At 33.5% G+C, this 13,166-nt stretch overlaps 6 protein-coding genes across 9 annotated transcripts in view; 2 read left to right on the top strand and 4 right to left on the bottom strand.

Annotated features, from left to right (window-relative positions):
- Positions 1–474: 474 nt before the first annotated feature.
- Positions 475–1,335, top strand: LOC119639785 (probable 28S ribosomal protein S25, mitochondrial). Its single transcript, XM_038037446.1, has 3 exons — positions 475–850; positions 913–1,107; positions 1,164–1,335. Exons 1-3 carry the CDS (start codon positions 714–716, stop codon positions 1,333–1,335), a joined length of 504 nt encoding a protein of 167 aa, XP_037893374.1. The 5' UTR covers positions 475–713.
- Positions 1,336–1,359: 24 nt separating this feature from the next.
- LOC119639776 (probable RNA-binding protein 18) lies at positions 1,360–2,530 on the bottom strand. Its single transcript, XM_038037435.1, has 5 exons — positions 2,394–2,530; positions 2,242–2,321; positions 2,017–2,137; positions 1,853–1,945; positions 1,360–1,780 (listed from the first exon to the last, which is right to left on the bottom strand). The coding sequence occupies exons 1-5, from the start codon at positions 2,463–2,465 to the stop codon at positions 1,466–1,468; spliced, it is 681 nt and encodes a 226-aa protein (XP_037893363.1). The 5' UTR covers positions 2,466–2,530; the 3' UTR covers positions 1,360–1,465.
- A 618-nt stretch (positions 2,531–3,148) lies between these two features.
- LOC119635596 (exosome complex component RRP41) lies at positions 3,149–4,233 on the top strand. Its single transcript, XM_038030481.1, has one exon. It carries the CDS (start codon positions 3,465–3,467, stop codon positions 4,212–4,214), a length of 750 nt encoding a protein of 249 aa, XP_037886409.1. The 5' UTR covers positions 3,149–3,464; the 3' UTR covers positions 4,215–4,233.
- A 4-nt stretch (positions 4,234–4,237) lies between these two features.
- Positions 4,238–5,551, bottom strand: LOC119635592 (peptide chain release factor 1). The gene has a single exon (XM_038030466.1). The coding sequence runs from the start codon at positions 5,472–5,474 to the stop codon at positions 4,245–4,247; it is 1,230 nt and encodes a 409-aa protein (XP_037886394.1). The 5' UTR covers positions 5,475–5,551; the 3' UTR covers positions 4,238–4,244.
- A 445-nt stretch (positions 5,552–5,996) lies between these two features.
- Positions 5,997–7,762, bottom strand: LOC119642005 (nucleoside diphosphate kinase 6). Its single transcript, XM_038040958.1, has 2 exons — positions 6,690–7,762; positions 5,997–6,621 (listed from the first exon to the last, which is right to left on the bottom strand). Exons 1-2 carry the CDS (start codon positions 6,887–6,889, stop codon positions 6,381–6,383), a joined length of 441 nt encoding a protein of 146 aa, XP_037896886.1. The 5' UTR covers positions 6,890–7,762; the 3' UTR covers positions 5,997–6,380.
- Positions 7,763–8,036: 274 nt separating this feature from the next.
- Positions 8,037–13,166, bottom strand: part of LOC119643783 (b(0,+)-type amino acid transporter 1) — a 19,788-nt gene continuing 14,658 nt past the window's right edge. The window contains exons 4-9 of one of the 4 annotated variants that reach the window (XM_038043427.1): positions 12,552–12,794; positions 12,148–12,444; positions 11,946–12,096; positions 10,237–10,333; positions 8,416–8,734; positions 8,037–8,334 (exon numbers count right to left, since the gene is read on the bottom strand). In XM_038043427.1, coding sequence (XP_037899355.1) covers positions 8,264–8,334; positions 8,416–8,734; positions 10,237–10,333; positions 11,946–12,096; positions 12,148–12,444; positions 12,552–12,794 — 1,178 coding nt within the window. In that variant the 3' untranslated portion in view covers positions 8,037–8,263. Of the gene's footprint in view, positions 8,335–8,415; positions 8,735–10,236; positions 10,334–11,945; positions 12,445–12,551; positions 12,795–13,166 lie in introns of all 4 variants that reach the window. The other 3 variants (XM_038043498.1, XM_038043356.1, XM_038043290.1) reach the window with 3 other exon arrangements.

Raw genomic sequence — 13,166 nt, 5'->3', positions numbered from 1 at the left:
TTCAGCAAAGCGTCTCAACTAACAACTCAATGGTAGTGGGTTCAAATCTTCAAGTGCGAGCAGATAGTACTAGTAGTAAGGACAATAGCCTTAAATGCTTAAGTACTTAAAATTTATTCTCTGGGTATATTAATAATAATTAATAATAATAAAATGTAACAACTTTTTCTCTTCCTTTCTCTCTCTCTCTCTCTCTCTCTCTGCCAATATTTAATACTTAAACCCTGTTTCAAAAAAGTTCTATTAAAGCAAAATACAAGCTTTAGTTATGTATTTTTACAGAGAAATAATTACAGACTTCTATTCAATCTCCAAACCTCATACAAAACAGAAATCTTCTTCTTATTCCTCGATTACCAAAACTTAGTATTCAAAGGAAAACTCATTAATTTGTAAATAAGACCTTTAATACAATTGCTAAAATAAAAGAACAGTCGGATGATTATCGAAACTTACATTTTCCAAAATTTTTTTTTTTAATTCTCCGCTTTAGACAATTCTATAAACAAAAAGCCTTAGAACTATAATTTATATAAACATCTGCTTCTTATTAATGCAAAAATCATTTGAGTTACGAACAATAATTAAAAGGATTAAGCATATTCCTAACAACAGCTGCTAGAAGAAGAAAACCGCCAGCTGTGATTTGATTGCTAATACTACAGTTAGTTTTTTAAGAAATTATTTCAGCAGAAAAAAAAAACTCTAACAAAATGCCGTTCATGAAAGGTAGAGCGCCTGTACGGCGTACTTTAGAATATTTAAACGCTGGCCGGCTGATTTTAAAAGATAAAGTGAGAATATTTAGCGTCAATTATAATACATATGGCGAACATCATGCCGGAGCGAGGTTAATCTTGTTACGAAAACATTCGAAATGCTTCACATATGCTAATTTGATTTTATATGCAGGGACTTTGTTTTTTGGAATATATCGCAAGTGCAATTTAAAAATCCTGATGTTCAGGTAATTACTTTTAAAAATATGTCACCTTCGCCCTTCATACGTTGTTACTTTGATGATGGACGGGATATGTTAGTTGATATTGACAGCAAAGATCGTCACGAAATTATGGACCATCTATTGAAAGTTTTGGGGAAAACAAAGTAAGTCCTTAGTTATACAGCCAAGTGAAAAGCTCATCTAAATAAATTTTCTGTAGAAAACAGTTGGACGCCGAAACCAGAATGGCGGAGAGCAAAGACAACCCAGCCAATTTCGGTTACGGTTGCAATCGTCATTGTATATGCGAAATACCTGGCCAAGTTCCTTGTCCCGGTACCGTACCTTTACCCGATCATTTGCGTGGCAAACACATATTTGCTCCTAAGTAAATAAAAACTTTCTCCTATTATATCAAATAAATAATTCACATATAGTTTTCTTATTTTTTGGTAATTCAAATTATTCTATGGTTTTACAACTATTTGTGTATGTATAATCAATCCAACATAAAACAAATGTTTATCTTCTTTTTGGTCTTTGATGCCTTGTATACGGTCCCGCATTCAATTTATGATGGTAATGACGTCTCTGAATAGCCATATTTGTGCTGCTATCACGATCTTTGTTGAATTGATACTTTTGTATAAGCGGAACTTGTGGCCCACCGCTGCTGCCGATTTGGTCCAATTCTAAATCGTCATCAGCATGATTTTCCAATATTTTCAGCTTTTGCTCAATGGCCCTAATCGCCTCTTCTTTACTAATTTTCCCCTCGCGTTTCCCCGTACCTAATGCGGGAATTTTTATTTTTGGTTTCGGACGCTCCAGCTCGTCCTTAAGTTTTCAAAACAAAGAATCCTTTAAATATATATTGAATTCATTCATAATGACACTGAGAGTACTCACATAATTTACATTTTTTGCTAACCTAATAGCAATCGGACGATTAAGTACAGGTTTACCATTTAATTTGTCCAAGGCCGTTGCAGCGCCCTCGCTCTTATTCATAATAAAGAAACGAAGTAAACAATTTAACAAAATGCAATGATTTTCTCATAAATGTAACATACTGAACTAAAGGTAACAAATGCATAGCCCCTCGATTGACCCGCCATAGGGCCTCCTTTGTGAAAGAGCATATCAAACTTTTCAATAGGACCGCATTTTTGCACAATTTTCAAGAGTTGATACCAATAATTTGTAAAAAAAAGCAGAATTATACAAATAAGCTTTTTATTCCATTTACAATTAAAAAAATGTATTATAATTTTTTATAAAATCCTTTATCAACTTACTCGCTTATTCGTGGATCTAAATTTCCAACCCATATACGTCGTTCTTCCAACATTCCCACTGCACTTGAACTTGTTGAAGCCTATATATAAGAAAATTTTAAATTTTTTAAAAAAATTATTAATTATTCAGTTATGTCTACTGGGAAACCGACCATTTTTGTATGAATTACTTTAAGAAATGCCAGAAACTTATAAAATTTCACTTTATTTACTACAAAACACATCAACGAATGAAAATCAATACTAACAACACAAGCGTGTACCGACTTCACTCTTGCGACGTTTCTTAAAATGTAAAATGAACCATAAAAATTTCAATTTTGATTACACCTCTGCCTTAAGAACCGCGTGCATGCACCTAATTTTAACATTGGGAATGAATAGAATAGAACGGCCGCAATCACTTTTATTATGTATTTACCTCATCGCGATGATTTAAGGGGATTGCAGTCAAAAAGTAACTTATTTCATCAATATTGTTAGAAATTCCCATGGAAAAGTAATGAAATAATAATATTCAAGTAGTTCGAGGAGGCTACTAAGTAAATATTTAACAATTAAAAGACGATAATTTTGGAAAAATATTATATTGATAAAAACGGTGCATATCTAATTTAATATATACATTAGAAAAGTTGAAAATCGCCATATAAGTAAAACAAGACTCTAACTTATCAAGAGTGCCTCATTTGTTTTCATCGATTAAGTAAATAAAACCAATGGTCGTGCCGGCCAAAAGTCTCTTTTAAGATACGATTTTATTTTCACTCACGTTAAAAATGTAGAATAATTAAAAAAGGAACATTTTTCATTCTTCTGAAAGAAGAAAGCTGTACTACCTTCTTATTCGATACCTATATATGATCTATATATTATATTTTATAGTAATACATATAACATGACTGTCAATATCTATGTATCGCATTATAAATAAGGCGAAATTAGATAAACATGTAAACTATGGCATTCAGGGTGATCCGTTTGTTCATTTTTTTTGTTTTAATTATGAAGTTGTCCAGCTCACAATTCTAAATGTGTTTAATATACGTCAGCGAGTAACAAATTTAGTGTTGTAATTTATCGCACCAACATAATAATGTGTATAAGTGTGTCAAAAAGCCACTATTTTTATGTTATTGCTGTAAAAGTAGTACAATGTGTATTTTGTTGCTATGACATTATTTCACTAAACATACTCTCCTTTTGAGCACAACGACGCTAAAATGTCTAATTTGGAATTATTGAGCGACCAAGGCTTACGACTGGACGGTAGACGGCCGAACGAATTGCGTCATATTAAATGTAAATTGGGCGTATTTGAACAACCCGATGGTAGTGCCTATTTGGAGCAAGGTAACACTAAGGTGTTGGCTGCTGTTTATGGCCCTCATCAAGCTCAAAGTAAGAGAGTGGACTTTAACGAGGTTGTAATTAATTGCCAGTATAGTATGGCTACATTTTCAACTGCTGAACGTAAAAAACGTCCCAGAGGTGATCGTAAATCACAGGAGATTACCCTTTATTTGAGGCAATCATTGAAAGCAGCTATAAGAACAGAGCTATATCCTCGATCCCAAATAGATGTTTACGTTGAAGTTCTGCAAGCGGACGGCGCTAATTATGCCGTGGCTTTAAATGCTGCCACTCTAGCCTTGGTTGACGCCGGGATTTGCTTAAAGGAATATGTTGTAGCCTGCACTGCATCATTAAGCAAAAACAATGTTCCCTTAATGGATGTATCACATTTCGAAGAAGTTTCCGGTGGACCAACTTTAACCGTTGCCTCACTACCTCTCTCTAATAAAATAGCTTTTATGGAAATGTCCCAACGGTTTCATTTGGAACATCTGCCTAAGGTGTTGGAACATGCTTTGAATGGTTGTCGTAAAATAAAAGCTGTTATGGAGAAGACTGTACGTAAACATTTAATGCAAATGGGTTCAGTAGGGGATTGGAGTAATATTGCTAAATAAATATACATGCGGACCGCAGTTTACTAAGAATTAACTTTTTTCTTTATTTACTAGCTCTGTAGTGGAATCTTGAAAATTATCAATCATTTCTTGAAATTTTTTTCTGCGATTTTCTATGGCCAGTTTTCTAATGAGATTGTGGAGATTTTCTCCTCCTTGTAAGAACTCTTTAAGGTTGTATAAGGTACCATCTCTTATGCGATGATCCGTTATGCGATCTTGCGGGAAATTGTATGTACGTATTTTTTCATTGCGTTCTAAATTGCCCAATTGAGCTTTGCGAGTACCTTTTACAGAAGCTTCTGCAGATTCCATTTCTATTTGTATTAACTTGGACTGAAGCCTTTTTAAGGCGATCTCCTTATTTTTAATTTGTGAACGCTCACTTTGACTTTCGACAGCTACACCAGAAGGTAAATGAACTATCCTCACGGCAGAGTCGGTGGTATTCACATGCTGACCACCAGCACCACTAGAACGCTTAGTTTCAATTTTTAATTCGTGTTCTAATAAACGTATCGCAATATCGGCCGGCCTAGGTATAACTGCTACCGAAGCGGTACTAGTATGCACGCGCCCGTATTTCTCAGTGCTCGGTATTCTTTGCACACGATGAACGCCTGCCTCGTAACGTAAACTTCTGAAGGCCTCTGCATCGTTTATCGTCACATTAGCATGCCTCAGGCCACCAATATCTGATGAATCTTCTATTAAAATTTCATAATCCCAACCGTGTTTATCAAAATAATTAGTATACATGTTAAGTAACTCTTTAGCAAACAGCATAGCCTCTTGACCTCCAGCACCAGCTGTAATTTCAAATATTACAGATTCGTAGTTCTCACCGTCCGCCATTAAATACAATTGGTTTAATAATTCCGCTTCGGTCTTTTTTAGTAATTCCCCGTACACCTTATTTTCTTCTTCCATCAACTCCTTCATATCTTCATCCTTTTCAGCTGCTACTTCTTCTTTTGATATCATATTTCCTTTGACAACGCGATGTTGCTCTAATGCTTTTACAACATCCGATAGTTGAGCAATTCGCCGGTAGTCCCGATTGCTTGAGGCATTAGCACGTAAATTATAGAATTCCTTGCGTAAAAACTCTAAATATTTTTGCAATTTTTCATCACAAAAATCTAAATGATCGAACTTATCAATGGAAACACCGGCCAAATATCTTAAACCGTTTCTCACTGATAAATTAAACAGTAGAGATTTCTTAATAGACGTATTTAAAAATTTATTTAATAACATAACTTATTTTATTTAACAATATCAATAAAATTTGTAAGCTAAAATACGTACTTATAGAGGTGTTGTTTCCCTCTTTTTGTATTTTCGTACAGATGATACTTCTTTATTTCAGTCTGTACCGTGTGTAGTGTTGACAATTAATAGGTGCAAAGCGCGAAAGTTGTGCTTTTTTTCAGCTTTTAAAAACGAATATAAAAAACCTTTCATTTGCATTCACCCCTCATTAAAAGGTGAGGAAGACTTGAATCTGCACTCCCACTTATATATACGAACACATCAAAAGCTCCCTAAAATAAGACCTTCTAGTCGTGCTTGCTCGCCTGCCTTCTGTTGTTAACACGATTGCGGTCACAAAAATTGTTAATTCGAGGCCCAAATTATGAGCGAGATCATCCTTCATTTTCTCTTTCATATTGGAAAGAAAAGTGCAGCTTATAATGTATAGCTAATATTTATTACAACCATATATGTGGAAAATTTAATGTCCAACGAATTGACGCGCCACCAACTATAAATACCAAAACCTTTTTTACTGGTCTAAGATTTTAGGAGACCGAAATTCACTTCAGAACGAATAGAACTTTTGTACTTGTTTTCAGTACCTTGTTTAAAAAAAATTATTCATCGCGATTTTTGAAATGTCACTTTTTGTAAAATCGACAATTTTGTCACGTAACAATCTATTGTGTTATGTAGCAAAAGAGATTTTTTCCTAACACATTTAATGGACGCTTAGCAATGGCCTTAGTAACGGTATCATGTCAAAACGCCATGAAGAAATAATATCGCCTTTCAATCTTCCGTTGATTAAAGCATGAGTATTTGATGACATTGAAAGTGACGTATTACGTTAATATAATCCCAAGCGGAAGACGACTACAAGAAAACAAGTTCATTTCTTTGCTATCAGCTGTTCTCGGAAACATTATCTCTTATGAAATCCGGAAATAATATCGCGATTTCTTTTAATGCTGCAGTTTTACTGTCTGAACCATGACAGGCATTTCGAGTGTCGGAGAGACCGTAAAGTGCTCGTATACAACCGGGGTGTGCATGAACAGCTTTAAAGACCTTAGTGGGGCCCATTAAAGCACGCCATTTCGCTATACAGTCTTTAGATTGCAAAATTAAAGCATAACATGGGCCACTGAATTAAAAAGAAAAATTTATTTGTGATATTTTGAAAAATCTCAGTTTATGTTTTCTTTTAATTACCTTGCCATGAATGTTGTTAAACGATTGTAGAAAAATTTCCCTTTATGCTCTGCATAAAACAATTCCGATAATCCTTTAGTGATGTACACCTCTTTGGAATCCAAAATAGTGAAATTATCCTTTATCAATTGCTTTATCGCTGCAAAAGCTATTGTGTTACGCATAACGTGAGGTTTTATAAGCGCTAGAGTTATTTCCATATTTATTTAAACTAAAGCTCCAAAACTATTGTCGTTTTTAATGCTACTAAGCTAAGTATTAATATTTGAAAATAATGAGTAATTTTTTCTACCGTATGTTTTTCCTATCGTGCTAGTGATGGTGCTTAAACGATATATTCAATAAATTAACGGACAAATAAAACGAAATTATAATGCATCTGTGAAACAATAACACCTATAATAGCCCGGCGCCTACCCAAAAACCGGGATATGGTCAATAACAAGTACTCTAATTCTACGAAACTAGATCAAAGTATATGCCAATCTATGACGACATTTCCATAATATTTTTTTTTGACGATTTTTTAAATTTACAATTTTGAATAGGAAAATTGAAAAGTTGTTCGATTTATTAAATATCAAAAAAAACTATAGAAGAAACTCAACAATCAAGAATTAATATCTTAAAATAAAAACAATTATCTAAAGTTTGATAAAAGTGATTTAAAAGCAGGGATGTTTCGTATACTACAAATTGAATTCAAGCCAAATGAAATGGATATCAAATAGCGGTTTGTGGCGAGTGATATGACGATTCAAAAATTTTGAAGGCAGAGTTTTTTTTGTACTGGCGATGAATAGTAGATCCACCATGATGGCCATTTGGGGCGCGAAGAAATTTACTTTTGCAGGAGTTACCATTGCAGATAAATACATTCATTACCCATAAGTGCCCAAGTAGTTTCGATTAACGATGCACATACTCACTCAATTGTCTTAAATTAAAAAAAAATTTAAATAAATGACGCAGTAAAGTGTGCACGTTATTGCTGTTGTAACTAGAATTTTTATTAATAGTATCCTTTAAATGATAGATAACTTTAATTAAATTTTTAAGACAATGTTTACGTCATATTTCATTTAAAAGTTTATAAAATATAAAAAATAAATTTATAAAATTTTGTGTCTCTAAATAGAAAAACAAACAGATTAAGTTTTTTAAATTATATAGGTTGATATACAATATATATGGTAGGTACACATATGTATGCATATTAATGCAAGTATATGTACGTATGTATATATACATATATATATATATATATGTATACATATATATATATATATATATATATATACATATTCATATCCATATATATTATTATATATATTATTATTTTAAGCGTCTCGGCTACGTAACACAACAAGTTTAAGGTTGTTTTTTTAAATCTACTTTAAACTTTAAATATGTATATATACGTATATACAGTATGTATATATATATAGTACTAATATCTATTTAAATTTGAATGTTGCTGTTCATTTCATTATTACTTTCACAGTTTCCATTGCTGTTGAATATTTGTGTCAGGAATAATTAATAAAATAATATGGTTTTAAACAGTTATACGTTTATTCAAACATGGCCATACTTGAGGTGGGCACCACTTCCAATAGTAATTGAAGAAATAAAGTAACTTTATCTAAAGAATAACTTCATTAATTTGCAATTCTATTTTTTTATTTTTTTTCTTTGTTTTTTAAATAATTTATTTGAAACTTACTCATAAATCTTGGTGTCATGCCCATTTTAACAAATGGTATATAAAATATTAAGCCAGCAAGAATAAAAAGACAGGCATACAAATATTCAATACGCGGTGTATCAATAATGGGTGCTACTACCAGATACAACGAGATTACCAGAACCACAATTGGAATGATAATTGGCACTTTGTAGGGCCGTGGATAGTTGGGTTTGGTATAGCGCATTACAATTAGAGCCAACATGGAACCACCATAGAATATCCAGGCAGTAAAACTAAAGAAATCAATTAAAGAATCTATGGTACCGTATAAGACCATGGCGGCAGCAATAAGAGACTGGAATAGAAAATAAAATTCGATCTTTGAAATTTTATTTATCAATATCTAATAATTTGTATATATGTACGGTAAAGATACCGAATGCGATTTGTTTTCTTTTAAAACACAGCGATTGTGGAAATGATGTCTCGCGTGACGTATGCAGTTCACATCTAAAAGTTCATCGTAAGAGATTAACACAACTTAAAATGCTATAAAGGAATGAAGAGAATCGAAATAGGAGGCCAACTACGGCTTGAAAGGACATGAGGGCAAGGTGAATGTGGGAGCCATTCTAGATAATGCACATAGGCGTAAGCTACCAACCAAACAATGCTTTGCTCATAAATGAATTTATCTACCTCATCGGTAATAGAATAGCGAAAAGTTTTCAAATTTCAGAAATGTGTGGATACGCGAGCTTATCTTTTAAGGCAAAACAAATTTTCAAATTGTGTTCTCTCGAATGTGTGAACCGATCATTACCTATATTGTTTCAACTTAGGCGTAATATCTATGTAAACATTTCAGAATCGATAATTGAGTTGAGACTTCTAAAAAAAAAAACAGAAAAAGACTTTTAGGAAATTTTAAGTATGCAATTTCTTGCATCGCCCCAAGCGCTTCGAAAAAAAGGTATTGGAAGAAGAAAGAAGGGAAGAAACGAAAATGTTGATTTCTAACCTCTCTAATATGCCAACAGATAAGTTGAAAAAGCTTTTGTTATACCCTACACCACATATGATATTAAGTTTACACGTATGTATGCAAAATTCAGAAGGACACGAGATTAAATCAATTTTCAAAATGATCAAAGCTTGCTTGTCCGTCTGTCCATCTTGTTGTCTTGTGTTCAGTCTAGAGATCGCAATTTTTGAGATATTTGTGTGATTTGAAAATTTTGTCTTTATTCGCGGACGAACACTATAGCAAATGTCTAAGATTGGATCACTTTTTTCGATCATTTCCCATAAAATGACCTATTTTGGACAGGTAGTTATATGAATAATTGGATTAATTAAAATGGTTAAGGGTATTAAATGGTGAGCCATGACTCGCTATAATGTTTTTACTTGTTTTCATTTAAAAACATTTTCAGCTTGATCGGCTCGATATGGGAAGCGATCTGAAAGGTATTAAGATTTCTGCCAATAAATCAAAAGCTTTCATATCAATTATGAAGGCGGCTATAGAATTATACGCAGTTAGTCGTTTCATCATGATTTCGTAACGGGGGGTAATAGATTCATTCCTGTGCATTGAAAGATTTTTTTTTTTTTTAGATACAAATTTGTACCGCTCCTACCTAGGGGGTCGCAGGGCCCTTTAAATTAAAGAAATCTTGCGAGAGTGACTTCGGTATTGCTATTTTTTATTGTTTTTTTTTTTTTTCATATGATTTATTGCTTCTTCGAATACTTCCTACCTTCCTATCTGTTATGTTCCGTCCCAAGAAATTTTGTCCAAAAAAACACCCTATCCAATACAAGAATAGTATATTACTTTAATTAAATACTTACATGAAAAATCAAGCCTGGAGCTGGGGTTAATCGTCGTACATGGACATACGATAATATATCCAATAAGTGACCTTCACGCGAAGCCGCAAAGCACAATCTATTAATAAAATAATTGATTAAGGAAACTAGATTTTCTTTAGGGGCCAATGTTTATTGCCCACCGCCTGAGGTAACAATACACATATATGAGCCGTTTGTTACAATAGTAGCCTAAGGCTGCTTCTTAAAAACAAAATATTAATATTTTCCCTTCTACGTTATGTTTTCATTTCGAAGCAAATATCAAAGACTTTTTTCATAATCACAATATGAATATCACTGTTTGTTTTATCATTATTATCAGGCGTCATTTTTACAAGAAATTTGTCAAAGAAAACAATAAAAAGTCTAAGGTTTTTCAATAGCTACTTGCAGGTATTTTGATCAGAGGGATTTTTTAATGAAAATATATAGCAATGCGAATTATCATTGTATGCAACATTTAAATTCGATGATTTTGACCTTTCTCTACATAAAATAACAATTTTTCACTTAATCCATTATTGAGTTCTTCAGAGCCGACAGACGCTATTCATGAAAAGCTCAAACGCTGCGTTTTCGGTATTCATATAGCTTTGTTATTTGATTTGTGGAAATTTACTGCGAATTTCCGAACGGCGTAGTTGTGAATCAACTGTTTCTAGATGCTTACAAGCGATGGGAAAGGATACAAAACGGGAGAAAATGGCTACCACACGGATTGACTGAAAATATCATTTCGAATCGCTTGCCAAGCGAGAAACGAAGAGTTTTCTACAGTGACAGTGTCAAGCGCAAGAAAGTGATGGATTAGTCCAGGAGAGGCATTAACATCGATACCGCAATTGCAATATTCATGACAATTAAGTTTTACTGTGCATATGATGTGATCAGCAAGGTGCAGTGTATTACGAGCCGCTGAAACCATATGAAATTGTTAGAGGAGATGTCTGCTGATGGCATTTGCTCACATGGCGCGATGTGTTGCTGTAAAAAAGGCCAGCAATAGTGATCAGCAGTCGTAAAGAAGTTTTACCGCATCCAGCATATTACGCAGACATAACTCCTTCTGATTACCACTTCTTCAGACCGCTTTAGCGCGATCTGGCTGGCATGCGGTTTTGGAATGCTGAAGCAGTGCGAAAATGGATCGATGGTTGGATCACTGCCAAACTAATATTATTCTTTTGACCCGATATCGCCATTTTACCAGTAAGATGGGAAAAGGTTTTAAAAAATGACGGAAAACATTTTGATTAATACATATTATATCATTGGTTCTCCATAAATGATTTTTTCCAAGTGAAAAAAAATGATCAAAATATATGCAAGCGCGTAATATTAGTTAGCAAGTTATGGAGTTGGGGTTTTAAGTGTTGTGTCCATTTATGGCTATTGTGTGCGGACGGTTTACCTCAAGAGTTTGAGTTTCACTTTTAGAGTCTCAGAAGACAATATAGCACATATACATACAAAACGGATGGACGGATGGATGAATGGATTTAGAATATGTATATATAGATACTGGAAGGAGTTTCCGTCTCAAAGGCTGTCTGCCTCATCCTCCGGCGATGAGCAGTAAAATTCTTTCTATATTTATTTATTTTTGGTTTCATTGTTTTCTAATAACGAGTAAAATAAATAATTGAATATATGCATAAGTATACGTAAGTATGTAATATTTTCATTACCTGCCCGCTGCAAATAAGGTACCATTTGCACTACCAAAGGTACTGATGGTAACACTTAATGGCATCAGCCAAGCCATAACACCCAATATACGATTACCGAATGTTACAGCTACTGCCTCTGATTCAATCATTTCGGTGGGGGACATGGCCGCTAGATAGGAGATATTTATCAAAGTGTAACACAATGTTACCAAAGGTATACCAATTATAATAGAGCGTGGTAGATTTTTGCTTGGATTCTTTATCTCCTCGGTCACATAATTTAGATTATTCCAGCCATCGTAGGCCCAAAGGCCTGTATAGAAGGCCGTTGCTATAGCCCCAAAGGTGGGAGTAGATCCATTAAATGCACTCGATAGATGTTGTGTATTGCCCTGAATTAATTTCCAGGCACCGCCACATATGACAATTATCACAGACACCAATTTAGCGGCCGTAAATATATTTTGCACTGCCATACCCAAATTAACACTATAACAATTTACAAACAATATCATCACTGGTAAAGAAGAAAAACGTAAGGGAGGAAGAAGATATTAAAAAAAATCTATATAAAATTATTATTTGGCGCTTGTGTGTGTGTTTTTATGTGTATAATTAACTTACCAATAGCTAATAATGCCACCATTTTAACAACCGACATCGGTGGATCACATTCCGATACGAATGCCTCAACCGCATACTGTGCAAATGAGAGACAAATTATGGCCATTTGCGATGGCTTTAAAACTAAAGTTGATACCCATGAAAATAAAAATGCCGGTGCTGGTCCGAAAGCGTCCATAAAATATGCCCATTCAGCACCTGACGATGTATTCATCGTACCTAATTCAGCATATGCCAGAGCGCCTTAAAAGAAATTAACAGAATATATATGAAATAGATATATATATATATATATATACATATATACATATATATATATATACTAATATCATAATATATATATAATATATATATATATATATATATATATATATATATATATTAGTTTGGGGAAAAAGAAATCGATTCTTTTTTCGGTAGATGGCTGCACTGATAGATTTCTCGTAAAGTATCGATCAAACAATTTCGAAAATTATTCTCGTTGGAGAGGTGACATTTCTCAGTAAAAAAAATTCTTTTGCTGTTTTTGTTTGGTGCATTCAGTTGTGACTTACAGCGTGTTAAAAATGGAAGTGAACAAAGAGAAAATTCGGTACATTTTACAGTTTTTCTTCG

The sequence above is a fragment of the Glossina fuscipes genome, unplaced genomic scaffold, assembly GCF_014805625.2.
Source record: "Glossina fuscipes isolate IAEA_lab_2018 unplaced genomic scaffold, Yale_Gfus_2 0, whole genome shotgun sequence".
Classification (NCBI taxonomy): domain Eukaryota; kingdom Metazoa; phylum Arthropoda; class Insecta; order Diptera; family Glossinidae; genus Glossina; species Glossina fuscipes.
The sequence above is the reverse complement of the archived record's forward strand: the minus strand, read 5'-3'. Positions and strand labels throughout refer to the sequence as shown.